This window comes from Apiospora hydei, assembly GCF_038363865.1.
Source record: "Apiospora hydei strain CBS 114990 chromosome Unknown utg000006l_segment0_segment0, whole genome shotgun sequence".
NCBI lineage: Eukaryota > Fungi > Ascomycota > Sordariomycetes > Amphisphaeriales > Apiosporaceae > Apiospora > Apiospora hydei.
In genome coordinates this window covers 2470281-2494671 of record NW_027117365.1, presented here as the reverse complement: position 1 = coordinate 2494671, position 24391 = coordinate 2470281, and the positions used below count along the sequence as shown (strand labels likewise).

The following is a 24391-nucleotide window of genomic DNA, read 5'->3' as shown; positions in this document are numbered from 1 at the left end:
CTGTCTGCGGTGCCTGCTTCTTCTCCCTGCGCCCGAAGATGCCCTTTCGCATTCGATGAACTATGCATCTTGTGATTGTCTGAAGACTCTCTCTCTTTCTCCATCGCATTGCTCGAATCTTTCCCACAGGTCGCACAGCGAGTTAAGAGAAAACCCGGGGCTCATGCGAGAATACCGACTCCCGATCTGAGAGATAGCCAGCCAGCCGCCTAAGCCCGCTTTCGCAACAACCGAACATGTTTGAAGATCCTCGACCTACACCACACTGCTCACACGACACCACATTCGCTCGGGGCAGACGGAAGCTAGTCACCTGAAAACACAGGTCGTCAGAAAAGGAAAACAACTATATTTACGCCCACAACGTCGTCTGTCTCGCCTCTGTCCTGTCGCCTTAACACCCGGCCAAGATGCCTGGGCTTCCGGGTTAGTAATCCCACAACCTTTTTGTCTGCTACGTCACGCGCGCCTGTGTGTCTGGTATATGTACGAACAAACCACACACCCAACCGATACGAGCCAATGCAGCTGCCTTTGACAACATGAGACGGGGAAATATAAAAACAAAAGAAGAATTAGACGAAAAGAGAGGGGAAAAAATAGAAACGCTGTCCATTCTTTGCTAACATGGCGCTCCCCCACACCATACAGCCTCGGTCGATCTCGACGAATGCATATCGCGCCTCTACAAGAAGGAACTCCTGGCCGAGTCCGTCATCGAGGCCATCTGCGCCAAGACCAAAGAGCTGCTGATGCGCGAGAGCAACGTGGTGCACGTCAAGGCCCCCGTCACGGTGGTGGGCGACATCCACGGCCAGTTCTACGACCTGATCGAGATCTTCAAGATCGGCGGCTGGTGCCCCGACACCAACTACCTCTTCCTGGGCGACTACGTCGACCGCGGCATGTTCAGCGTCGAGACCATCTCCCTGCTCGTCTGCCTCAAGCTGCGCTACCCGGACCGCGTCCACCTGATCCGCGGCAACCACGAGAGCCGCGGCGTGACCCAGAGCTACGGCTTCTACACCGAGTGCTCGCGCAAGTACGGCAACGCCAGCGTCTGGCACTACTTCACCGACATGTTCGACTTCCTCACCCTCAGCGTCGTCATCAACGACCAGATCTTCTGCGTCCACGGCGGCCTCTCGCCCTCCATCCACAGCATCGACCAGATCAAGATCATCGACCGCTTCCGCGAGATCCCCCACGAGGGGCCCATGGCCGACCTCGTCTGGTCCGACCCGGACCCGGAAAAGGACGAGTTCTCCCTCTCGCCCCGCGGCGCCGGCTACACCTTCGGCGCCAAGGTGGTCAAGAAGTTCCTCGCTGTCAACGGCATGTCCCACATCCTCCGGGCGCACCAGCTCTGCCAGGAAGGCTTCCAGGTGCTATACGACGACCACCTGAGCACGGTCTGGAGCGCGCCCAACTACTGCTACCGCTGCGGCAATATGGCGAGTGTGTTGGAAGTGGGCGATACGGGCGAGCGTTTCTTTAATGTGTTTGCGGCCGCGCCCGAAAATGACCAGCACAAAGATATACAGCAGGGGGCGGAAAAGCAGGCCGACGGGAACGCCATTCCCGATTACTTCCTGTAGAAGAAGGCATATGGAATAAATAGGAGGCATAGCGTATTTGAGGGACAAGAGTATTTAGATGTGCAAGAGCCGGCGCTGGACTGGACTGGGCTTTTTTTTTGTATGCATGATCCCCATTGGGGCAAGGCGAACTAGACGCAGGAATTCGAATACCCAATCCTTTTCTTTCCTTTCTATTGACATGGCAATGCAAAGTTTTGTCAATGAAGCAAACTCGAGCAGTCACCCTGGAGTACTTGATCGCCACTAATCACGTATGCCAGGCGTGTAGAAGCATCAGTCTTTTGGATTTGCTATGTTTTGCTTTTATTCTTGAGGAATTGTGCAATGATGGCCCGGCTCTTTCAGAGTATGCCCTTGTTGTCCGTCTTCAAAGTACTTGTCGTGGTGAAGCATGAACGGCCCTGGGAGCTTCTGCCTGCTACCAAAGTCTACTTCCCAAGTGTTTTGTCATAATGGTCGTTGGCCGAAGCCCTGGAAATGGTAACAAAAATCTGTGTTTTCTGAGTCCCAATGCGTGGTATCTCCCATCATGGATTATCGATACTCTGTTCTTCTGTGCAGCCCGTGCGTCTGGCTGGAGAGTATCGCTACGTGACTCCCACCTTGCCAAGTAGAGGGTGCCGGCCTTGGCATGTTCATCGTCAGCATGCGAGAAATCTACCAATCCTTAGCAATGTCAAAAGACCACTCGAATTGCAAGTGGGTCTTCTTGTCGTCGTCAACAAAGGTAGAAATGGCGTTGTAGTGGCCTCGAGCCAACATTCCCGAGGGAGCATCCTCCTCTTGGACTATTAAAAGGTTAGCAGAGTAGTGACATGCTTTTACGGACAATCACTTACAGCGCTTGGTGTAAATAGGCTGCTTGTCGGTGTTGGGAGCGTAGCTGCCCTGTAAATTATATTAGTAATTTTCCTGACATTGACTCGACTGGGATATGGCTTACCAGCATCTCGCTGTCCTTGCTGACTTTGATACCCTTTCGCTTGACAAGCTGGACGTACTGCAGACCGCTAAGAATCTCATGCTGAACCTTGAAAGAGACAACCATGGTGAACTTGGCGCCCTCCTTGATCTTGAAGGGGTTATCCTTAAGGGTGGTCTCGCTGCCAGGCTGGGAGACATCGATAGTGACAGGGTCGCGGTCAGGAGACTCCATGGTCAAAGACTGAATAATGCAGACGCGCTTGTCATTGGGATCAGAGAGATCCTTGCCGCCACCCAGACCAAGGGACTCCTTGTATCTCTGGAGGGACTCATCGTTGGCATCTACATTGCGAACCAGTTAGAGTTACGATTCTTCAGAAGACTAAAAGCGCGCTTGTTCTGAAAATGGTGCATGATCGGAACCGAGGGAGCGAGCCATTTATATGGCAGTCTCTACTTAGAGATGGCAAAGGTATAAAAGTGCTCCATAAGGAATATTGCAACGTAGCCAGGTACAATACTGTCGAGGGCGCGTAGCGGCCAAGACAATTCAGATTGACCATGAGAACCGTTTGGAATTGGTCTAATCCCGATCAAGGTCATGTTACCTAGTAGTAGGCGGATTCGCCAACTCCGTGCGGCTCTTTATAAACGCAAAGGGGGTTGGAGTGGCGGGTCATTGGTTTGGCGACATGTGTGTATAGGGGAACCCATCCATGTCAAAAAGATGGAGCCGGTTTCTTGAGTGGGAGGAATCGACTCTTCCCAAAACACCAAGCTTTGCTGGCACTCTGGCACAGCAAAGACGCATGAGATCGAGAAAGATTTTCGACTTTTCACGGCTTCATAAAGCCAGACCGTCACCGACAGTTTCGACTCCACAGAACACCAGATAGCCGGGAAACAAGACAAGTGCTGGTCTTTCAAACTCGTTACCCCGCCAAGGCCAGTGTCTTGGGGGAGCAAGGCGAGCAGGAGGGAAGATGGAACAGGAGAACCTTAAAAGAAGGAGACAGGCAAGAAGAAAGCATCACGCACCCATATTCTGGTACTCAGCCAAGCTCTGTTTGGGCTGGGAGAGCTTGTAGCCCTGAGTCTCCTCGGGCATGTGATCCTCTTCGGGGTTGGAAGCCATGTTGGGCGAAGGGCGACGACGACGGGGCGGGTGGTTGGAGGTAGAGATTGGGTAAAGAGAGAAAGATGGAAAAGAAGAATGAATAATCACAACGCTGGCTTATTAGACGAAGCTCAGAGGGGGTGATGTCGGTCTGTCAGTCCGGAGAGGAACGGGAAGGTTGGGATATCAAAAAGAAGGAGGGGCAAATTGGCGGTGATGTAGGTAGCGGCCAGGTAGCGAGCAGGCGAGGTAGGTCCCTTGGGCCACTGTCCTTGGCCCTTGGGGGGTGTGAGGTTTCAAGTGAGTGCTGTCTCGAAAGGAGGGTCCATCCAGGCTAGACCGTTTTAGTTGCAGGCTTGGTGGGGTTTCGCTTTGGCACTGTCCTCCAGTCTGGCGCTTTCAATCAGTGGCTGGCGGGCGAATGAACCTGTCAGTGTGTCAAGCAGGCTGGCTGGGCAGGGTACAGTACAGTAGGTACAGTAGGTACATGTAGCAGTACATCCCAGGAGGCACATCGACCAGACCAGACGGGACCAGACGGGAGGGGTAGCTGTGCAAGAGAAAGACAGCGGCCAGGGAGAGAGGCCCAGAGCCAGAGCTCCTCCTGTCCAGGACTCCAGGCCCCTGAGAAATCGAAAGATCTGCAAGGGCCGGCCGGCCAGAATAATGTTGGTCTGATAGGTAGATGCATCATACATGTATGTATGTTGGTAGGTACATGTCTAGAGGATGCAGGCATTCAACTCACATCATTTGGTTCGTCCGGGAAGAGGTTCGCTATTGCTAGTGCACCAACCGTATCAAAAGCCTCAGCGTCGGAGCCTACTTGCCAGGTCTTGCCTCCAGTTTGAAGGTACCTACATGATGGATCGATTGATTGATTGATTGATTGACGGAGGTGGGCTTGAAGTAGCGGACCGATCGTGTCACGTTGGTTTACAGGTACATGCGTCCAACACCAGACAGACGGTCAGTCAGTCAGTCAATCCCCATGCAACAACACATCCATTTCAGGTGTGTTGGAGAGAGAGGCCGAGATGCTTAGATAGCAAATAAAGCAGCAATCTCTTGATGGCATTGGGCAGTTGTCCAAACTAAGCGAATCAGTCTGGAGCGCTTGTCTGCATCGCTCCCAAGATAGGTAGAGAAGGAGAATAGGCTACATGTACCCAACCCGAAGGCCTGGCTGATTGAAGTACATACAACAGCACCAGACCGAATTCTACGGCAATGCGGATGCTGGAGGAGAATTTGTTGCGAATACCCTCAACTCCGCAGCAAGAAGCGTTTGTGTTACGATTCATGGGGCATACATAGTTCGTGTTCCTAGCCAGGAACAACCGTATGGGCTATTGTCGGTCATGAGAGCGAGTAATAACCGACTATTTCAGCAGATTTGATATAGAAAGGAGTGCTATATTCGCACTAATGACATCTCAAGGGGCATATAAGTATGCCTACTGCCGTTACCCTACATAGTACCTACATCATATAGCTGTCATGCACGTGGCCCTGGGTTATCCTGCTCCTGCATCCAAGGAGGGATCACCTGCTGCTGCTTGAGCTGGCTGCCCTGGTTGCCCGGCAAGCCGCAAGCGCGAGATCCTCAAGAATGTTGAGGCTCTCTTCCGCTGTCCAACCCGGGGAAAACTGTGCGTTCTATACCCACCCATGTCTAAGATTGAATGGAAGAATATCCTCCAGATCGGGTGAAATGAAATGACGCTATTCCCATTCAGACTATGCCCGCTAGTTCAAATAAAGCGAGATGGAATCGTGGGGCCCTGGGTCTGGGGGCCGCTGATTGGCTGCTTGCGTCGTGACAGTGGAACCGTCGCCCTTTGGGCCCAGCAGAAGGCCCAGGGCCAGGGAGAGAGCAGTTCTTCCCACCTAGTTCTTACGGTCCGTAGTGGTACCCTCAGTCCCTCAGTCCCTCGTGTCCCTCAGGCCCTTGGCCCCAGGAGTGGCAGATTGGGTGAGGAACGGTTCGCGCGGAGCATGAACAACCCCCAGTCGTCCGGTCCTACCTAGCAGCAGCACCAGCAGCAGCACCAGCACCAGCAGCCCACCCTACACCTCAGACCCTCGCTCCCTCAGGTCCCAAGTCCCAGTCTCGTCTCCTCAGTCTGTCTTCTTTCGTCCTTCGAGAACCCTTTTTTGTCCAGCTACACTCGAAGGAGAGAGTACGACGAGACGTGTTGCGCCCTCTAACACAGCAACCGGCTGGCCAATCCGCTCGCCAACCTTTTTTCGATACTTCCATTTCGGATCTTCATTTGTTTCCCGCTTTTAAAAGGCCCTTTAGTTTGGCGCACCATACATACATCTTTGTAAAAGGTCAGTCAATTCCACCCTTACGGGGCACAGTCGCACAACGCGCGCGCGCATGCCCTGAGCCCATCCCCTACCTAACACCTCGGAGCACCGTCACGAGAGGAAGAAAAAAAAAAGAACGATGCGCTTCGCGTCTCGTTTCCAACAGACCCTCATACTAATGCGACGTCGATAGTTACTTCACTTGAGTTGTTACCACCAACTCGTTAATACCTGATCGGGGAGATTTTCGACGCGCTTCCGGAGCTTAGCTGCAGCGCGCCACGTCCGAGTTCAGAACCCAGAACCCAGAACCTCAGAGTGACACCAATTGCCACACTTCTTCTTCTCGAGTCTACTTTCGCACATACGTCGCCATAATGGATGCTTCGCGCCAACTCCCCAAAACACATAACCCTTTGATGGTTGAAAATGTGCCACCCTGTACGTGCCTGCCGCCTTTTTTCGCCAATGTTTGGGTACCAGTGCTAACTTCGCGTGCAGTCACCGACCTTGTCGGCCGCCGCCGTCTTGGTCAGACCCAACTGACCCCCAAGATGGTCCAAGCCACTTCTACCGCCGACCTCGATGCCTCGAACCTGGGCGTATTTGACTACGCGCACCTCCGCGCCCCTCTACCCAAGGGCATTGTCTCAGGCATCTTCAAGTCGTCACCAAACTCTTACTTCCTCATGCGCCGCAGTCAGGATGGGTTTGTCTCGGCGACGGGCATGTTTAAGGCTACGTTCCCTTATGCCGAGGCAATCGAGGAGGAGAACGAGCGCAAGTACATCAAGTCTCTGGTCACCACCAGTCACGAGGAGACCGCTGGCAACGTCTGGATTCCCCCGGAGCAGGCCCTGAGCCTTGCGACAGAATACCGCATCACCCCGTGGATTCGCGCTCTGCTCGACCCGGCCGAGATCCCCGTGACAACTACTTCAGAGAGCTCTTCCAAGAAAATCCAGGCGCCGCCCAAATTTGATCCCATTCTGGCATCCCAGAACACCCTGGCTCCTCCCACGCCTTCCTCTCTGCGCAGCACCCGCGCTCGCCGCTCTGCCAGCCCCGCGAAAAAGCGGGCAATTGCCTCCCCGCGCAAGCGATCCACCAAGGTCACTGCTGCGCAATCCACTATTGCCGACCAATTCGCGTCCGAGAAGATTAATGGCGTCACTGCTGAGAATGCCAACGAAGACGCACCATCTTCCACCGCCGCAGAAGAAGTCCAGATTGAACAGGTCGAGACAGAGCCTCCTGTAGTACTTGCTCCCGTCGAGGAAGAACCCAGGGTGCAAGTCAAGGTTGACCAAGATGTCAAGGTCTTCAAGGGAGTCGAGGCGACGCATACTGCTGTTGAGATTGGACTGCCTACAGGCAATGAACCCCCGAGTGCCGAAGAAGCCGCCAGGATGATCGAGGAGGCTAGGGCAATGGTCCAGGCTGCTGCCCAGGAAGTCGAAGGCACCGATGCTTCTAAGAACAGCAAACGCAAGGTTGAGGAGATGGCGGTGGGTAATGAAGAGGATGAGGAGGGCGACGAGGATTCATCTTCAGAGCCCCGGTCCAAGAAGGTCAAAACTGAGGTTGAGTTGAGGAAGACGAGGGTGAGGAACCGAGCGCTGGTCGGTATTAGTGCCACGCTTGCGATTGGGTATGTTTCTCTGACTATGAAATCTCGCTGTGGAATGCAAGCTAACCGTACCAAACAGGGCCATCATTCCGTATGTTATGGGCGTCTTCTAAACAGGGTGACTGTAAATGTAAATTGAGGGCGGCTGGGTTATCTCGGAAGCCGTAGGGCCGGCATGTTGCAACGTGATTTTTCCCCGGGGGAGTTTGAGGACCATAATTTGATTTTTCTTTTGCACATACCCATACCCATTACCCTTTCACCCTTGGAAGCAGTGGGATGCTGCTTTTTTTATTTGGAAAGACGGGCTTTTGCTGCTTTAAGCAGAGGCTCTGTGTACGATGTGAAGACCACCCCCTTTTTTTGATCGCCCCGCCCCAATTACAAGCATTTGGAAAGGCGAACATCATGTTCGATAGCTCGGACTGGAAATGAATATAGTCGCTCGTTCAGATAATGTATATTGCTACTTTTTGCACCGATGTGTCAAATGGGCGAGCAGAATTTTGATGATCCAAAGTCGTTCTGCGAAGTTGTCAGCAGAAATGGCGTATCTATATGGCTGATATCTCCAGGCAAGGCTCCCTCGCCCAATGTACCATTGATGTAGTCTTGTCAATTTGTACACGGCCATAGGTCATAGTTCTCTGCCAGGGCTGCCAGATCTTGCGAGGGATTCACATATGGTTGGGTCGAAGCCTGGCTGTATGAGCCACTTAGGAAATCGTGGTAGACCCAGAATACGTGAGTCTCGGATTGTTGCAACATTACATTGTGGCTGCTGCCATTGTTCCCGCACAAGCTATGGATACTAGTATATACTTCTCTGCCAGGAGACAATCTACACGGAAGGTGACTCGTCTGGTCAAGGAGCATGGGCTTTCTAGTCCGGATCTCGGCCCAAAAGGTAACGATGGCCTGCAAATATCGGATAATCATATATGTAGCTAGGAGTATCATTAAACCCATGTCATTCGATCTGTATAATCCATTGATATGGTATATCTATATCGTGGAAGGCGTGTGATTATGCCAGCACATCGATATCTTACCTCAAGGTTACCAACACACATGTGCTATTATCCCCTGCAAATTGTAACTCGGTTCCCGTCCAATCGCTAGCCTGGACCGTAACGATCTACCCGTTATCTCGGAGCCTCACTTGTTGAGCTTTGTTTGTTATCTTTATCGGTAAGAACACTGCTGACCGCCTGCGGCCGCCCTTTCCCTCCTTATCAGAAACCCTCATACCTTCCGAGTCATGGCGGCTCTACCTAGTCACACCGAAGAAGAAAGAAAGAAGGCCCGAGCTTTTGCAATATTAATTTATTTGATCAAAATGGAAGTTGAGATTCCTTGCCGACAATTTTTTATTTTGATTGATGGTTGTCTGTCCTCTCTCTACTTTTCCTTCTGTCCGGGAAGCCAACGCTTCTCAGCCAGTTGGAGAGCTGAGTTATGTCTTCGAATCAATCCGCCTTTCTCTCTCCCTTGCTACAGCAGAAATATGGATACAATTACACGGGTATTGTCTTCCAGGCGACTTGGGAACTACTGTCAAAATATTCCTGCAAGAAAGCCCAAGGCCCTCTTCCTACTAAGAGCCAAAGGAAGGTTGATGCCAGCCCCTACGTCTGCAGTGCCAAGTGGTCTGCTGACTGGCGCGCAGTGTGCTGCTCTGGCTAGTACCCCAGAATGCCGGGGAAATATGGAGCTGCTCCAGCTTAGGAGCGGCAATGGTCGGTTCTTCGGGGGCGCACTACCCCGCGACATGGGATGTCCGTACCACCTGAAAGCGAGAGGTAGGTGCATGTTGTCTAAGGTATTCCCAAGCCTCGGCCGTGTCGTTTTCCTTTGCTTCATTTTCCAACGGCTGGATCAAGTGATCGAGCTATCCTTCGATTTTCCATGTTCCACGATTTCTGTCGGGTGTACCAGAGCTCCAGTATTTGTCTAGCCATGCGACCGCAACTATTCGCTGGGTGCCTGCGTCGCACCCACACCTCCAAACGCGCATTCACCTCGACTGCGCGGAGGCTCGAGAATTATGGCTTCATCGGCCTCGGGCAGATGGTATGTGGTATTCGAATCCCCCAGTTCACGATTTGTTATTTACTAATATTTTGCTCGCCCAGGGTTATCAGATGGCCAGGAATCTGCAGGCGAAACTGCCACCCAGCGACTCGATCCGAATCTTCGATATCAACCAGAGCGCGGCACGCCGGCTTGCCGAGGATATGAAAGCTTCACAAACGGGCGGAGCGGCGGTGACCACAGCTGAGACCGCTAAGGACGCCGCTCGAGACTCGGTAAGAACAGCCCCTTCCGTCCCTTGCCACCTTTTCCCCGTTTTCCCCGTCCATATGATGAGTATGTTCTATCCATGATCTAAGTTGGGATCGGTTCGCCGGTTCTCCCGTGATTATTTTTATACATAAAGCCAATCCTCTGAAGGACACCCAATCAATCTCTTCTGTCACATCAAGAAGCGTCCGGTTGTACGTCTTCAAGCTGCTGACAATTAGTCGTACAGGACACAGTTATAACATGCCTACCTGAGCCCGCACACGTGAAAGCCGTGTTCTCGGACATTCTCTCTTCTGATCTACCGAAGCGGGATAGGGTGTATATCGATTGCTCGACCATCGACCCATCATCGTCCCGCGAAGTGGCCAAGATGGTTTCGTCGGCCGCACAGGGTCAGTTCGTAGACGCGCCTATGTCGGGTGGGGTGGTCGGAGCCACGGCCGGGACGCTCACGTTCATGCTCGGCGCCCCTGATGCTCTTCTGCCCAAGATAGAGCCCATTTTACTCCAGATGGGGAAGCGCGTTCTCCACTGCGGCGCGCAGGGGACAGGCCTGAGTGCCAAGCTGGCCAACAATTACCTCTTGGCCATTAACAACATTGCCACAGCTGAAGCCATGAATCTAGGGATTCGATGGGGTCTCGATCCAAAAACGCTGGCCAATGTCATCAACGTAAGCACCGGAAAATGCTGGCCTAGCGAAATCAACAATCCTGTCAAGGGCGTAGTTGAAGGAGCGCCTGCTGGCCGAGATTACTCGGGTGGTTTTGGCATCGCCTTGATGAAGAAGGATCTCAATCTCGCCATTGTCGCCGCACAAGAGGCAGATGCGAAACTCGAGCTTGGTGATCGGGCGAAACAAGTATACGCTGAGGCGGAGAAACTCGACAGTTGCAAAGGCCGTGATTTTTCGGTGGTTTATAGATATTTGAAGGGGAAGGAGTAATAGTGAGGGGTCTAGAGAGCGTCAATACCAACAATGATCACCCTCACGAAAAAGGTTGCGACCTGCCAAGCCGCCTTACAACTAACTTTGACAACTGTCGCAACAACCCCTCGCCCGCCCTACGTGGGGTCTGATACGAAATTGTTTCCTGGTTTGATAGGCTGTCGGTTGCAAGTCCGAGTGGCCTGGGCAGCTTCCACTGTACGATACCGAGAAGGCCCGGGAGGCAATGTATGACGGTTGTCAGTTGTGTCGAAGCGAAGCAAGCCAAGATTGCATAACGCAGCGCTAGGGCTCTTATTCTAATTCTCGGAAGAGCCCACGTCCGGCCGACGGCGGGCTTTGCAGACTCCACACACCATCCCAGAAGTCAAGAAAACAGAGATTGAGGCTTCAACTCGGTAGGCTCGGGCGGATATAACATCCCGAGGGAGACACGACGATGCATCTCATTCCACCTACATAGCTAGAACGGGAGGCGTTGTTACGATGGCACCTTTGCTATCAGCGCATATCTACATCTACACAATCAGTCTTCCACTGGGAACGAGACTGATTGAGAGAGACGGTGCGCAAGTTCTCACCAAGGCAACTGTCACATACTTTATTCATAACCATGGATTTACTGTACCGTAGGAGCAGAACTCCCGACAGGTGCAAAATCGCAGCTGACCTGACAAATGCGATGTGTTCTAGAAGCGGACCTCGCGTGGCATGGCGCAAGCGACAGCGACATCCATGCCAATCACTGATGACAATGACATGGGTGATGAGCTCGCTTAAAGACTGGGGACCCTCCAGGAGACCCTCCAACTCACTTTCTCACTTTTTGCACTGGCGCTTTCTACCCGATTAGGAAATCCACTCGTTAACGCAAGCTCGGCCTTATACGCTTGCTGGCCTTCTGCCTACCATTTCCCCTAGTTTCTGCCCTGTTGATTGGATCGGTTTCCCTATTCCCCAGTACCATTGCCTTGGGCGCAATGGAAGAGTCCCTACCCGGCGGCGGCGGTGCTTCTTTCTGCTGTAGGCGAGGCGGGTGGGTTGCTTGCATAGGTATGTGCTCGCTCTATATACATGCTACTTATCGAAGATGCTCCATCCCACGTTCTACTACCCGAGGGGGAAACGTGGGTGTTTGAGCATAATAAGCAGCCATCAACCCGGTTCGCCGTAGAATATATACATTGGATCGCCCCTAGACTTTGCTGGCTTTTTGTTTCGTTGCTACTTACTAATAATCCGACCGTCGCCCCTCTCGTGGCATCTGAACTCCTTCCCTACCTTCTTCCTGGATATAAGACACCTATTTTAGTTTCTTCACGATCATCGTGTTCTTGTTTCTTCGCTGTTTATCACCTGTTCGTGTCGTGGTTCAGCAACAAGATCACCTGCCCCGTGTACTTGAAACCGTTTCAGCGATCACCACTTCACTTCTCCTAGTAAGAGTCGCATCCGCCATCATCTCGCATTTTTGGAAGCGCCACTTGGATAGATTATCGGAAACAGCTTCTTGATAGAGGAGAAGAGAAGGAAGAAGGAGAAGAAGAGCAAGAAAGCAAACAAGGAGGAAACCGCTTGCATAGAAACGGCACGGTCGGCAAGATGTCGTCAGGCACCGGCAACGGCACCGCGCCGCACAGGCCGAGCTTCAAGAACTGCGTCGAGGTCAGCGCCTTCTGCCCCGTGCAGGCGACGGTTCTGGGCTACTACCCGAACCTGGGCATCAACGCCTTCCTGTGCGCCGGCTTCGCCCTCTGCGTGCTGGGCCTCGTCGGCACGGGCGTCTGGAAGCGCACGTGGGGCTACTCGACCGCCCTGGCGGCCGGTTGCCTGCTCGAGTTCGTGGGCTACATCGGCCGCGTCCAGTTGAGCGCCAACCCCTGGAACGACAAGGCCTTCCAGACGCAGATCTGCTGCATCATCCTCGCGCCCACGCTCATCTGCATCTCCATCTACCTCACCCTCAAGCACGTCACCCTTAGCATCAGCCCCGAGATCTCCCGCATCCGGCCCAAGCTCTACCCGCTCATCTTCGTCCCCGCCGACGTTTCTTGTTTGATCCTCCAGGCCATCGGCGGCGGCATCGCCGCCTCGGCCGGCAAGTCCAACATGACGCTACTGCTGCAGGGCGACCGCGTCATCATCGCGGGCATCGCGCTCCAGGTCGCCGTCTTGGGCTTTTTGGTATCATGTCCGTCGACTACTTCGTCCGCGCCCGCAGCTGGGTCAAGAAGGGCGGCGCCAGCCCCGAGGTCCTGGCGGTCTGGAACGACAAGAAGTTCCGCATGTTTGCGTACGCGGTGGCGGTCGCGTACACGGGGATTTTCATCCGTTGCGTTTACCGGTTAGTAGTGCCTTTTGAGGAGTTGAAGGGGTTGTTGTCGTGGTGGTTTCTGTTTGCTAACTTGTGTGAATCCAGTATCGTCGAGATGGCTGGTGGTTGGGGTAACCCCATCATGCAGGACGAGCCTTCGTTCATTGTCTTGGAAGGATTGTAAGTTTTTCTTGAATTGAATTAACGATATCCCCGTCAAACCCTTCCACATCACCCGTCCTGGCAAGAACCATGTCCCGCTAACCCCTATACTTTTAAAAATAGCATGATCCTCATCCCTGTCGCCATCCTCACCATCTTCACCCCCGGCGTCCTCTTCCCCGACATGGCCGCGCGCGAGGCCATGCGCTTCCGCAGCAAGAAGGCCAAGAACCAGCACGCCGCGGCTGCCGATGCCGAGAAGGCCGACCATGGCGTCTCGGGCAACGGTGGTGGCGTCACTACGTCGGGCGACGTCACGCCCAACGGACACAACCACAACACAAACGCAGATGCTGCGAACAAGAACGCGTCAGCGGCGTCGAGCTTGTAGAGTTTTAGAGAGACGAAATCGGCCCGCGTCGAGAGTTGTTTCCCCTTTCTGGTTTGCTATCTCGTCCTGATTACAGCGAATACATGGAAAAGGGGTTAGCGAGACTAGGGTATAGCATTTGTAGCGCATAGATAAATAGACATATAATAATACCCTCATTTTCCGAAGAAAGCAAATCTCTTGGCCCAATTCTAGATTCTGGGCGTTTACAACACCGCTTATGATGTGACAAGTGGTTTGCCGTGTCTAATGTATGAACGGCCAGTAGAAATTGTTTTCATGCGTCAATACAATATTTGCCTGGCAGGAGGCGGCGGCGATCTCAACGCTGGCGATAAAATCATCGAACAACATTAATACTGCGGATTTATATATTTCTAGTCAGCCCACTCCCGTATGGTTATGATACAGAGCTCTTATTTGCAGACGCATTCGCTCGAGCAGTCAGGCGGTTACTCAGCCGAAAGAATAGTGCACGTTCAATGGACTACCGTAACTACATCTACGACTAAAGGGGTGAGAGGCAGGAAGGACGGGGATAGGAGAATTTGATCGCCCATAAAATGTCTGTAGGCAAAGGCGATTCCACCCTGACCCAAGAAAAGGAGTTTTGTCGAACATTTGAGCCCCCAGGGAGAGTACTGCATGCCAAGAAATTGCATAAGGTAAAGACGTGAATTCGCCTGCTGTGTAACTCAGCCGCGCCGTAAAGGCCTGGACTTTGCTCTCTTCAAGCATGCGCGACCGGCCCCTGTAGTTCGTTGTCTTCGTCCTGATAGAGTATCTCAATTGCTCCAACTAAAGTTGAAAAGGCTCGGGTATGCCATTGGTTTGATCATGCAACGTGGTAGAATGTCTCAATGTCGTCTAATTCCCATCCGGTGGATATATACAAGTGTGACGCCTCATTTTAATCCCTAGACACACCTCACGAGTCGTTCTTCTTTTGCGCCTCTGCCTTCTCGTGTTCGATAATCTGCTTGCTCCAGCTGCACGTATTTGGTTAGCCTGTGTCGTTACCAATCCCAACTTGCAGGGCCCCATGGATTTGACGACATACTATCTGCTGGGGAAGAATCGGCCGGGCTCGGGCATCTTGTATCGGACTTCACGCTCGGCGCTCAGGTTCCACGTCAGGGCCGTGAGGCCGACAATGACGCCCATGAAGACGGCAGTGTTGACGCGCCAGTTAGAGGGCTGGGCGTACCAACCACCACTGGGCGACCAGACGTGCTTGGGGTATCTGCGTTCGGGGCATCGTGGTTAGAGGAGGGATGTCATTCGATCGCGCAGGGCGTTGCGAGGTTACTGCTGGTGCTGCTTACTGAACTTTAGGACCGCCACCCTGGTGCGTTGTTAGCTATTGATCGGGAGCAGCATTCGGAGCAGAACGTACCATCTTGGCTGGTTTGTGATGAATGGAGTCTTATTGGGATCAATTGATCGTTCAATCGTTCGTTCTGCGCGGAATCCTGCGAGCTCCGAATTGACGTTGTCTCGAGATTCAACCGGGCAGGCTGGAGCTTGAGAGTGGATTATTGTTTTTCCCTCACTCTCAATTGCGGCGGCTGCCACAGTGCACTTGGAAGTACAGTACCTAAGGTGCAGGTAGTACAGACAGGGCTGTTTGGGGGGCAGCGTGTTGGCGTGGGCGGGCAGTTACAGCGGGTGAAGCCCCTCCTGCCCTCCCCCAAGGCCCAAGCCCAGGTGCTGCTGCAGCGCCCAAGAAGCCAATTGGAGCTAACCCGAAAGGGTGCACGGATCATCCAATCAACGAGATCCCTGAAGCTTCTCACACGACGCCAGCTTCCAGAAACTTTTTCCTGGCAAGCACGAGACTCCAAAAAGTACGACCACCAGCTGCAACTGTCGGTTGCTTCCCACAACCCGCCCGGCAACAACTTCCGCAGGTGGGAGAGAGAAAGGAGAGGGCTCCTCATGTCCAGCTATACAATGAAGAGACTGCGGTTAGATCGAGTGGCGAGCCAATTGCTTGCAGCGACTACCAGCCCGGCCGCCAGGCTCTCGCGACCCTCCAGCATATCCAGATCGATACCCCAGACATGCCGCCACGCTTCGCTGTACAACACACAACCGTGCCAGAGGAGGCACCAGTCCACCGCCGCCTCGCAAGCGCCTCTGGAGGAGGAATTGTTCCTTGAACCCCAAGATGGCGAGCCCACACCAGAAACACTCCGAGGCGGTCCTCTGCCTTCGCCGCACCCTTCGCGAGCAGCATCTTCTGCCAAATTAGCCGCCTTACACGCACGACTTTCGCTCTCCTCCAAGATCCCCGTCGAGACGTTGGCGCGAGCTCTAGTCGACCCCTCGGCCGATGCCCACCCGAAATACAACAATGCGAACCTCGCCTACGTGGGTTCGACTGTCCTCCACTACTACGCCTCAGAGTCGTTAATCGCGAGGTACCCCCGCCTGCCTATGTCCATTCTCTTCACTGCCATGAAGGGCTACGCAGGAAACCCCGCCCTGCACCAAGTCGCCCGCGCATGGGGTGTCGAGTCAGCCGCTGCACCTGGTGAGGAGGTCGATCCGGGCCTGCTGCAGTTTGACCCCATGAAGCCTACCGTCGTCATGAACAAATGGGGATACGTGCGCGCCGAGACCATCGAGTCCCAAAAATTCAAGTCGGGCAAGGGTCTCAGCGGCCGTGTTGTGTACGGCAGCAACCCGTTCGGCGAGTCCTCGGCCGCCAAGGCTCTCCCCAACTTTGAGGTCGACGACGGTCGGAATACCAAGACGATGCTCTTGCAGAACGCGCCGGCGAACGCCCATGCCAACTTTGTGCGGGCGGTGATTGGTGCCGTCCACATGCACTGTGGCCGCGACGCCTCCAAGAACTTCGTCAAGTCGCATTTCCTGTCGCGGACGCTCGACCTGTCCAACCTGTTTGAGTTCGAGCTGCCTACACGAGAACTGGCTAGGCTATGTGCACGAGAGAACTTCGAGGCCCCTGTTGCCCGGCTGGAAAGCGAGACTGGTCGACTGAGCAGGACGCCAGTCTTTGTGGTGGGTATCTACAGTGGAAGGGACAAGCTGGGCGAGGCTCCCGGGCCGGATCTGGACTCAGCCCGCGTGGCCGCTTCAATCAACGCCCTGAAGGCGTGGTATCTGTACAGCCCTGGCCAGGTTAGCGTGCCCAGCGACACATTCGCCGAGGATGCCGCACCCTGGAAGCCCGCCTACGTTGATATTGGCGAGATCATCTCGTAAAACCCGGTCCAAACTCTGCTCGAATAAGCTTAGGAAAAGCTGCTTCAGGGGCGCCCCAGGCAAGGGGAAGCGCTTTGGAGCCAGGTTGGCGCAAGCGGGCTGACCGTGTACGAAATAGAAATTCAATTGTACATTGTACTTTTTTTAACGAGCATGAAGGGTCCAAGTTGCTCTATGGCGAAATGGCTAGATGATCTACTCAATGGACTTTTTTTTTTTGGCTCGGGAACTGTATAAGCAAAAAGAGATAATGTACCATATCATACCATACGAACCCACCACCAAAACCACGCAGGAAAGCATGTAGATGGAACATTTACGAACCACTCGTTCATAGAGTGTAGATATACACATACCAACTCTCGTACACCCTAGTTCCCACGTTTCAAATGTTCATGGTCTTTGTCAAATGATTACAGCTTCAAGTAGGAGGAGCTGCCCCTTTTTTGTTATACAGGTCTGAATTCCTACCTAGATCGCCCGAATAATACGAAAAGGCACAATCAATTTGGAAAAGGGTGTGTCACGAAATACACATTCTTCCGTCTCAAGAAAAAACCTCCCGTGGTTGTGATATCTACTATGTGTATTGTATAAGATCTTTTACATCGTTATAGACGTTTCATTCTTCGTGGTTTCTCGCTTCTCTCCCTCTCTCGCCTCTTTTGTTGTCATTATACACTCTCGCACAATACCTGACAGGGTATCTACCTATCTACTAGCCAAACAAAGGGGGTAATCTTCTAAATACATACATGGATACACTCTCGTCCTGTCCTCCATTTTTGGTCCGAAAAAGAAAAAGTTCCTCCTTCGAGGGAGGAAAATGAGAAAGAAAAGAAGAAGGAAAAAAGGCCGAACGCTTCGATCACTAGTATTAGTACCAAACAGAGGATATATAAGTAGTACAATCCACTACAATTTCTTTACGCACATCTCCCCAACCGCAGGCGCGTGACGTGACATCAGTTGTGGTGCAATAGATCAGGTGAAATGGTCTCCCTCGCCCAGGCGCCCCTGCGTCCCCATGCGCATAAGCCGCCTCTGGCGCTGCTCCCGCGCCGCAGCGTCGCGCTCCTGGCGGGCGTGGCGCTTGCGCTCGTAGATGGCGCGGACGCAGCCGCGGATCTGCTCCTTGCCCTCGTCGTAGTTGGCGCGGGCGAGCTCGACGACGCGGTCGATCTGCTCGGGCGTGTAGACAAAGTTCCAGGTCGACATGTAGTCCGACTTGGCCGGGTCGACGTCGGGCACCTTGGGGTTCGACATGAACGGCAGGTACACCACCGCGATGCCGGCGCCCGGGTCGCGCAGCTGCTCCCAGGCCGTGTTTTGGTCCGGGCTCAGCTTCGACGGCGGAGGCGGCTCCGAGGACTTCTCCTGGGTCGTGCCCACCCAGATGGTGCAATAACCCAAGTCCGAGTCCTCGGGGTGGCTTTGGTCGTGCTCCGCCTTGGCCTTCTGCTCCGCGTGGTCTTGGTCGCGGACTTCGGCTTCCTTCTCCCTCTGTTTCGCCTCGAGGAGCTTGGCGTCGGCTTCACGGTTCGAGTGGGCCTCTGCCTTCTTAAGCTCGGCCTCGGCTTGCTGCGGGGATTCGTCTCCCTGAGGCCAGCCGGCGCCTACAGGCCACCCCTTGATGCCGCGCTGCCGCGCATAACCATCTGTGACTGAAAGCCAGTTGTCTGTCTTGATGTCGGCCGAGGCGTCAAATGCTATGATGACGTCGACATCACGACCAGGGCGAAGCAACGGGTAAATCGGTAAGTTATTAGACATGCCAGCATCCATGAGCTGGATGTATTCCTGGGTATGGATATTGGTGGGTGTCGTGAATCGTAGTTGCTCTTCACTCATGCCATATACGAAGTTGGGTATTTGAGCTGGATCGATGGGGTGTACCTTCTCTAGATCTTCATTCCGGCCATGCACAACTTCGTCGATGGTGCCGAATCCTGTTAAACTCTTCACTAGCGGCCTTACTTCGCGGTAATAATGGCTTAGGGTTGCGCAGAATGCCGAACCATAGATACCCATGAGGATGGGCATCCGCAGTTCGGGCAAGTGGAAGCCACTCTCGGGAGGCACATCCTTTCCGTTATTAAACCTTCGCCCAATGGCCCAAGTCGGGATTCCCGCGTTGAACTCCTCACAGAAGAACTCGTATGGAGTCATTTCGAACCACTGAAACCAAGCCTCTTGTTTGGCAAGCTCTTTTGCGTCTTGCGAGACGGAGCCGGGCTCCAAGGAAGCTGAGCCTTCCAAATCAGGGATTTCGTGGCGGACAGCGGTATAAATGGGCATAGGGTTCTGCCCAAACTTCACGTAATTCCGCTGGTTTGACAGCTTGAAGTCGCGGTCATCGACGCCGAGTTCACCCTTTGGGTACTAATAACCTCGCTCCTAGCAAGATTCCGTAGACATCCACAAGCCCGAAAGCAGCGTTAGGGTCACCTCGCAGCTTCTCCACCAAGCTGCTGAGCAATAGCTTGTTGGTAGGTGCCGAGAGGATGGAGGAGAAGGCTTCCGGAGGGTAGGCTATGTGGACGCCAAGGCGGTTCTTCAAGTGATCGATGACGTCGTGAAAGTTCCGTCCTGTGATGGAGGAATGATACAAGGCCTGTAGCCAACATGATCCACTGACGCCGGATGTGTAGGTCACACAGTCAAACAGGCCATCGTCTTGAGTAGCGAGGAGCGACCCTGCACCAGCGACCATAGCCCGCAAGCCGCCTCCCGATCCGCAAACTGCTATCGTAGGCACATCATCGGGATGAATTTCTCTCTCGTCGATAGCTAGGTATTGCGCCAGAGCTGCCGTTGCCACCTTTTTCCGGCGCAACAAGAACTCCTTCTCCTCATCGCATAGCTGGTCAGATAACCTGACCTCAGCCGCGTAGCGGATCTCCGGGTTGATGTAAGCATCGTGAGCATCACGCCAGATTTCATCGGACAGTGATCCGGGGGCCATGGACAGCTCACGCTGGAGCTTGCGGAAGTTGGCCGGGAGGTTCTTGGTCCATTCCGGTAAGATGAGGTTGACCAGGCGGTTGGACAGGGCGGACCACTCTATGTCGGGGACGCTGGAGATGTCATTGACTCCACGGACGAACCTGGACCAAGCGGTCTTCTCGCCGGGCTCGTCATCCTGCGGGTTGGGTTCCGTGCGGTCTCTTTTGGGCTGGTGGACGAGCCGGGTATGTTGCAAATGGCCGCCTGGGTAGAAGGAATAAACGAGTAAGCCTCCAATGATGAAAACAGCGGGCACGATAGCGAAGGGGCCTTTACCACTGCTCCCATTGGGCCGCCGGCCGCGGGAGGTGAATAAGGCCCGAGGAAATGAGGACCGGAGCGGGCCCTGGGGTTCTTGGCAGCCACGGCGCTGCGAGGTGAGGGCAGCGGACCGCGAGGGATTCCGGAGCCTAGCTGCCCAGGTCGAGGTGGGTGCCAACTGGAGGATTCGGCTATTCGGCGACGGCCAAGTGATGGGTTGCGGTCGTCTCATGCGCCCCATCAGCTGCGCTTGGTGGGTGAGGCGCAACATTGCTGATCCTGCAAGCCTCAATTACTGAGGACCTCTCCGACTGGTTTGTATCATCAATTGGTTTTGCGCGTATTCTTGTCGTCTTGAGCACACCTTTGAAAACGGTTGCAAATGCCCGACTGAGCGCTTTCTGCCGCAGAGTTCCGTTACAACTCAGCCCACAATCATGGAATCGTGACATCATTTGCCTGAGGGCTTGGCAAACACATGTGAGAAATCAGCGAGACATATGCATCTAACGAGCTGTATGCGCATAGTGGGTCCTGCAGTTAATTGTTGAGCGTGAGCTTCAACTTCAGACCCACCAAAGCTTGTTCTTGTTTGCCAAGATGACATCTGATATAATGCGCTGCACAATGTTGCCATGGATTGCCAATGTCGTTGCAGTTTGCCTAGACTTTCCGAGTTTGCTGTGCATTCATAACGCCGTTGGCATCATATGTCCGTTCGTTGCAAGGCCTTTTCTGTTCTCGTGATGGTACTCCCACCGGTCGACCGGTCCGACGAAGCAGCCACGGCGTTATGGTATCGCATTATGTACATGGCATTGGTCGACTTTAGGAGAACCCCTGGGCAACTGAGTAAGAGTCCCTAGAAAACCACACGATGTCTTCCACGTCAGCTTATGCGAGCAGCTGTTGGCTATGATGAACGCCATATTCTATCTGCATGACTTATAAGCGGTCTTCACCGGTATGATCAACAGCAGGCAGAGAGGGCATAGATGCAGGCTCGCAATATTAGTCCCCAAAATCAACCAGGGACCACCGACTTCAGCAGACGAATACAGTTTGTCTACATTTGCCCCTGCGTGTGAATGTTCGTAAAGTCCATGAAAATGCAGCATAAGCGTCCGCTGCTTCGGGTTACGCTAAGCCCTACCACCCCCGCGACCAGTAGCCATCTCTCCGGGGAAGTGCCACCGTCACATTGACTCGTAATGTCAGATATTACGGCCATCCCCAGCCCATGTTGGTATGATGGCCGACATGGAAGACTCTCGGGCCAAAAGCGCGAGAGAAGTAGTGGTAGTTGAGGATCGGGATAATGTCTAGGACTTTGCTAGTTTGATGGGAAGTAGTGGAGGGGCTTATGGCATCTGCTACACCCCCATATATGCTCTGTCGTTGTGGAATATTCGTATGGGCTTGGACATGTAAGTGTGTTCAGGCAATCCAAGACTTGGCAAAGATTATGACCCAGCGACGCTTCGGTACGATATTCCGAATCTTCTCAGTATCCAGAAGGATTCGCGACGCCAGCTTACAAGGTGTTCACATCCTCCCGGTCTGCTACGGTGAGCATGATATACCCTATTATGGTTGATCAAGTGGTCATAGGTTATTGGTAGTCAAGTTAGCCCCTATATAAAGTACGGTCACAGCCCATCCTGCCCTTTTGCCATCACAAGATCCCCAAGCACAGTCACAACACTCACTCAGAAACCTACTACTATACTATATCCAATCTTCACTCACCAGAATGGTCAGACTCGCTACCCTCACGCTGGCCCTCGCGGCAGCCATCACCGGCACTTCAGCCAAATGCACCAAGGCTTGCGTCCCCGGCCAGGTATACTGCGGCTGGGCTCTGCTCCAAGAGTACGGTAAGTACCATCACGCACGCCCTGTTAGACATACTCAGTAGTAATTTTTGTTTCTACCTGGCTATAGGCTGCTCCGAGACCGATCTCCGTAACACCAAGGGCGGACAGTACTGGGACTCCACCTACACCTGTGCCGCCGACGCCCACAGCGCCGACGAGATCGAGTGGTGTGTTGGCGGCAGTGGGCACTGCCAGCCCCCTAACAACGACCACTGCGATGGCATCAACTATTGCTGCTTCTAAAAACGAGAAGTGGTGGCTTCTAGATGTCTGAGAGCGATCTCACTATCTACTATATAAGGATTAAGGGGTATGGGAAAAGTATTCGGTACTTTCATCTCAAGTCTACAGCTGGCCAGCTACACATTCATTTGTTAATATTGGACATTTTGATGTATTCATTCGCTTCGGCAATAATCTATATTTTCAAGAAAATGCTTATTTCCACCAGTGATTCTAGACCTCGGGACACCAAACGGTGCACCAGAAAGCATGAAGTGAACAAAAAGAACAATGTATTAAGTAATGAGTTTGAGCCCATCGTTTGATAGGTGCTCGTATATAATTTACCCTTCAGAGTTATTTGAAACGCCAGTGCTTTGATATCAGATGCAAGCCTCCCTTTCAATAAAGCCGCGAAAGGCCCTGGCTTTTATTGAGCTCACCTGTTCGCCGCGACTTTGCGGTGAACCCAGGCCGCAAAACGAACAGCTGGCGCATCGACGTAGCGCCACCCCAGATCCGCCGCCCAGATCGTTACCACCCAGACCACCGCGACCGCGGCAGCGACGCCCAAGACGTACCCCGAGTCGGTCTCCGATCCCGTGATTTCCAAGAAGAACTTCCCGGCCCAAAAGCCCAGGCCGTGCAAGATGGGGACGTGGACCAGGTAGAGGCTGTAGGAGATGCGCCCGAGGTATCGAGCGAGGGGCGTCGTGAAGAGCCTTTGTAGTAACGGTGCCCGATCCAGGACGAAGACCAGAGCCACGGCGGCGATCGTACCCCAGAAGTGGCTCGGCCGGTCGGCGGTGATGTACTGGCTCGGGACGAGCTGGGCAAGCCAGACGTAGCCGGGCGACTTGTCGCCGCCTAGACGCCATTCTGGTGCGCCAAGTACGTAGAGTACGAAGATGGCCATGATAATTTGCACAGTGGTATGGACATGCTGGTTGTCCCATTCGCCGGGGATTAGAGACTCCCAGCCGCTGCTTCGGTGTATGACTGCGGGTTTCCACTCGCCGTCCAGCATGCTGCTGGCTTCGTCATTCTCTCCTTCTTGTCCCCGAGCGCGATGGCGAGTGTGGAGACGTAAATCCGCGAGCAGCATACCGCTTAGGAAGAGGAACTCCGGCCAGTACACGAAGTACAAAGCCCAGGGCGCCATCCCGGTCGTCACTAGCAGTCTCACGCTACTCTTGCAGCGGGAGAGCGCGAGCAGGACGCCGTATATGAGCAACGAGCCCCGGAACTCATGGGGAAGGGTCCACAACGCCGGGTTGTAGATCCAAGTCCAGTCATCCCTGTGAGCCAACGGATCGATCAGCTCCAGCGCCGTGTGCACGTAGTCCCCGAACTGCGCCCCCAGAGTTGCCAAGGGCTTAGGACCCATGAGCTTGGAAGCCCCATTCGGCATGTGCCCCAGACCTTCCTCCTGTGTCCCGCCGAACCCGTTCGCGTACGCGATCAGTGGCGAGCACAAGGACAGCACGACGGGCGGGATGAACAGCCGCGGGTGCCGACGGAACGCCGACGAGGCCAGCGTCGCGTAGGCCTCCTCGGTCTTTCCGCCTTGCCGCAGCAGCTTCAGCGTCTTGTGGCTCAGTGCGTAGCCCGAGACGACGAAGAAGACGAAGACTTGCGGCGGGCCGGAGATGGCGAGGCGGAGTATTGGCAGCTGGAGGACGTGGTCCGTCGGGCGGCCCGCATAGCCGAAGTGCAGGTCCCAGGGGAACCAGACGAGCGAGATGTGGTGCCAGACCGCGAAGAAGGCGGCGTAGCCACGGAGGCCGTCTATATCGGACTGTTAATGATAGGGTCTATCCGAGGGGCGAGACGCTGATGACAATATTGAACAGACCTAGCCATTATGTTGACGAGGGGGCCTTTTTGGGCTCCTCATTCTCATGCTGTCGCTTCCTCGAAGGTTGGAGGAAGCTCGGGACGAGCTCTGCTAGGGCCTGGCGGAACCTGCTCCCCCCTGGCTTTGGGCTCGGAGGACTGGACGAGAGACAGTCTCCGCTCTCGCGGAGTTCGGCCACTACTAGGGGCATCTCCGCCTCCTTGGAGTAGCCATCGTCCGAACTGT

The 24391-nt window shown here is 53.9% G+C and overlaps 10 protein-coding genes across 10 annotated transcripts; 6 read left to right on the top strand and 4 right to left on the bottom strand.

Moving 5' to 3' along the window:
* Positions 1–410: 410 nt before the first annotated feature.
* PG997_007980 (Metallo-dependent phosphatase-like protein) lies at positions 411–1598 on the top strand (the record flags this gene model as incomplete). The annotated part of the gene is made up of 2 exons (XM_066812295.1): positions 411–426; positions 652–1598. The coding sequence occupies 2 exons, from the start codon at positions 411–413 to the stop codon at positions 1596–1598; spliced, it is 963 nt and encodes a 320-aa protein (XP_066667637.1).
* Positions 1599–2258: 660 nt separating this feature from the next.
* PG997_007979 (rho GDP dissociation inhibitor) lies at positions 2259–3660 on the bottom strand (the record flags this gene model as incomplete). The annotated part of the gene is made up of 4 exons (XM_066812294.1): positions 2259–2389; positions 2441–2489; positions 2545–2867; positions 3564–3660. The coding sequence occupies 4 exons, from the start codon at positions 3658–3660 to the stop codon at positions 2259–2261; spliced, it is 600 nt and encodes a 199-aa protein (XP_066667636.1).
* Positions 3661–6335: 2675 nt separating this feature from the next.
* Positions 6336–7701, top strand: PG997_007978 (uncharacterized protein; the record flags this gene model as incomplete). Its single annotated transcript, XM_066812293.1, has 3 exons — positions 6336–6399; positions 6460–7609; positions 7668–7701. 3 exons carry the CDS (start codon positions 6336–6338, stop codon positions 7699–7701), a joined length of 1248 nt encoding a protein of 415 aa, XP_066667635.1.
* A 1846-nt stretch (positions 7702–9547) lies between these two features.
* PG997_007977 (3-hydroxyisobutyrate dehydrogenase) lies at positions 9548–10841 on the top strand (the record flags this gene model as incomplete). The annotated part of the gene is made up of 3 exons (XM_066812292.1): positions 9548–9661; positions 9724–9897; positions 10122–10841. 3 exons carry the CDS (start codon positions 9548–9550, stop codon positions 10839–10841), a joined length of 1008 nt encoding a protein of 335 aa, XP_066667634.1.
* A 1605-nt stretch (positions 10842–12446) lies between these two features.
* On the top strand, positions 12447–13711 carry PG997_007976 (phospholipid-translocating ATPase; the record flags this gene model as incomplete). Its single annotated transcript, XM_066812291.1, has 4 exons — positions 12447–13028; positions 13076–13188; positions 13264–13338; positions 13444–13711. The coding sequence occupies 4 exons, from the start codon at positions 12447–12449 to the stop codon at positions 13709–13711; spliced, it is 1038 nt and encodes a 345-aa protein (XP_066667633.1).
* Positions 13712–14639: 928 nt separating this feature from the next.
* PG997_007975 (uncharacterized protein) lies at positions 14640–15110 on the bottom strand (the record flags this gene model as incomplete). Its single annotated transcript, XM_066812290.1, has 4 exons — positions 14640–14700; positions 14772–14954; positions 15037–15056; positions 15108–15110. 4 exons carry the CDS (start codon positions 15108–15110, stop codon positions 14640–14642), a joined length of 267 nt encoding a protein of 88 aa, XP_066667632.1.
* A 554-nt stretch (positions 15111–15664) lies between these two features.
* Positions 15665–16942, top strand: PG997_007974 (mitochondrial 54S ribosomal protein mL44; the record flags this gene model as incomplete). The annotated part of the gene is made up of 1 exon (XM_066812289.1): positions 15665–16942. The coding sequence occupies one exon, from the start codon at positions 15665–15667 to the stop codon at positions 16940–16942; it is 1278 nt and encodes a 425-aa protein (XP_066667631.1).
* Positions 16943–17926: 984 nt separating this feature from the next.
* Positions 17927–20480, bottom strand: PG997_007973 (uncharacterized protein; the record flags this gene model as incomplete). The annotated part of the gene is given in 2 exon segments (XM_066812288.1): positions 17927–19315; positions 19326–20480. 2 exon segments carry the CDS (start codon positions 20478–20480, stop codon positions 17927–17929), a joined length of 2544 nt encoding a protein of 847 aa, XP_066667630.1.
* Positions 20481–21962: 1482 nt separating this feature from the next.
* On the top strand, positions 21963–22329 carry PG997_007972 (uncharacterized protein; the record flags this gene model as incomplete). Its single annotated transcript, XM_066812287.1, has 2 exons — positions 21963–22086; positions 22154–22329. 2 exons carry the CDS (start codon positions 21963–21965, stop codon positions 22327–22329), a joined length of 300 nt encoding a protein of 99 aa, XP_066667629.1.
* Positions 22330–22747: 418 nt separating this feature from the next.
* PG997_007971 (acyltransferase) lies at positions 22748–24171 on the bottom strand (the record flags this gene model as incomplete). The annotated part of the gene is made up of 2 exons (XM_066812286.1): positions 22748–24106; positions 24160–24171. The coding sequence occupies 2 exons, from the start codon at positions 24169–24171 to the stop codon at positions 22748–22750; spliced, it is 1371 nt and encodes a 456-aa protein (XP_066667628.1).
* Positions 24172–24391: the final 220 nt, after the last annotated feature.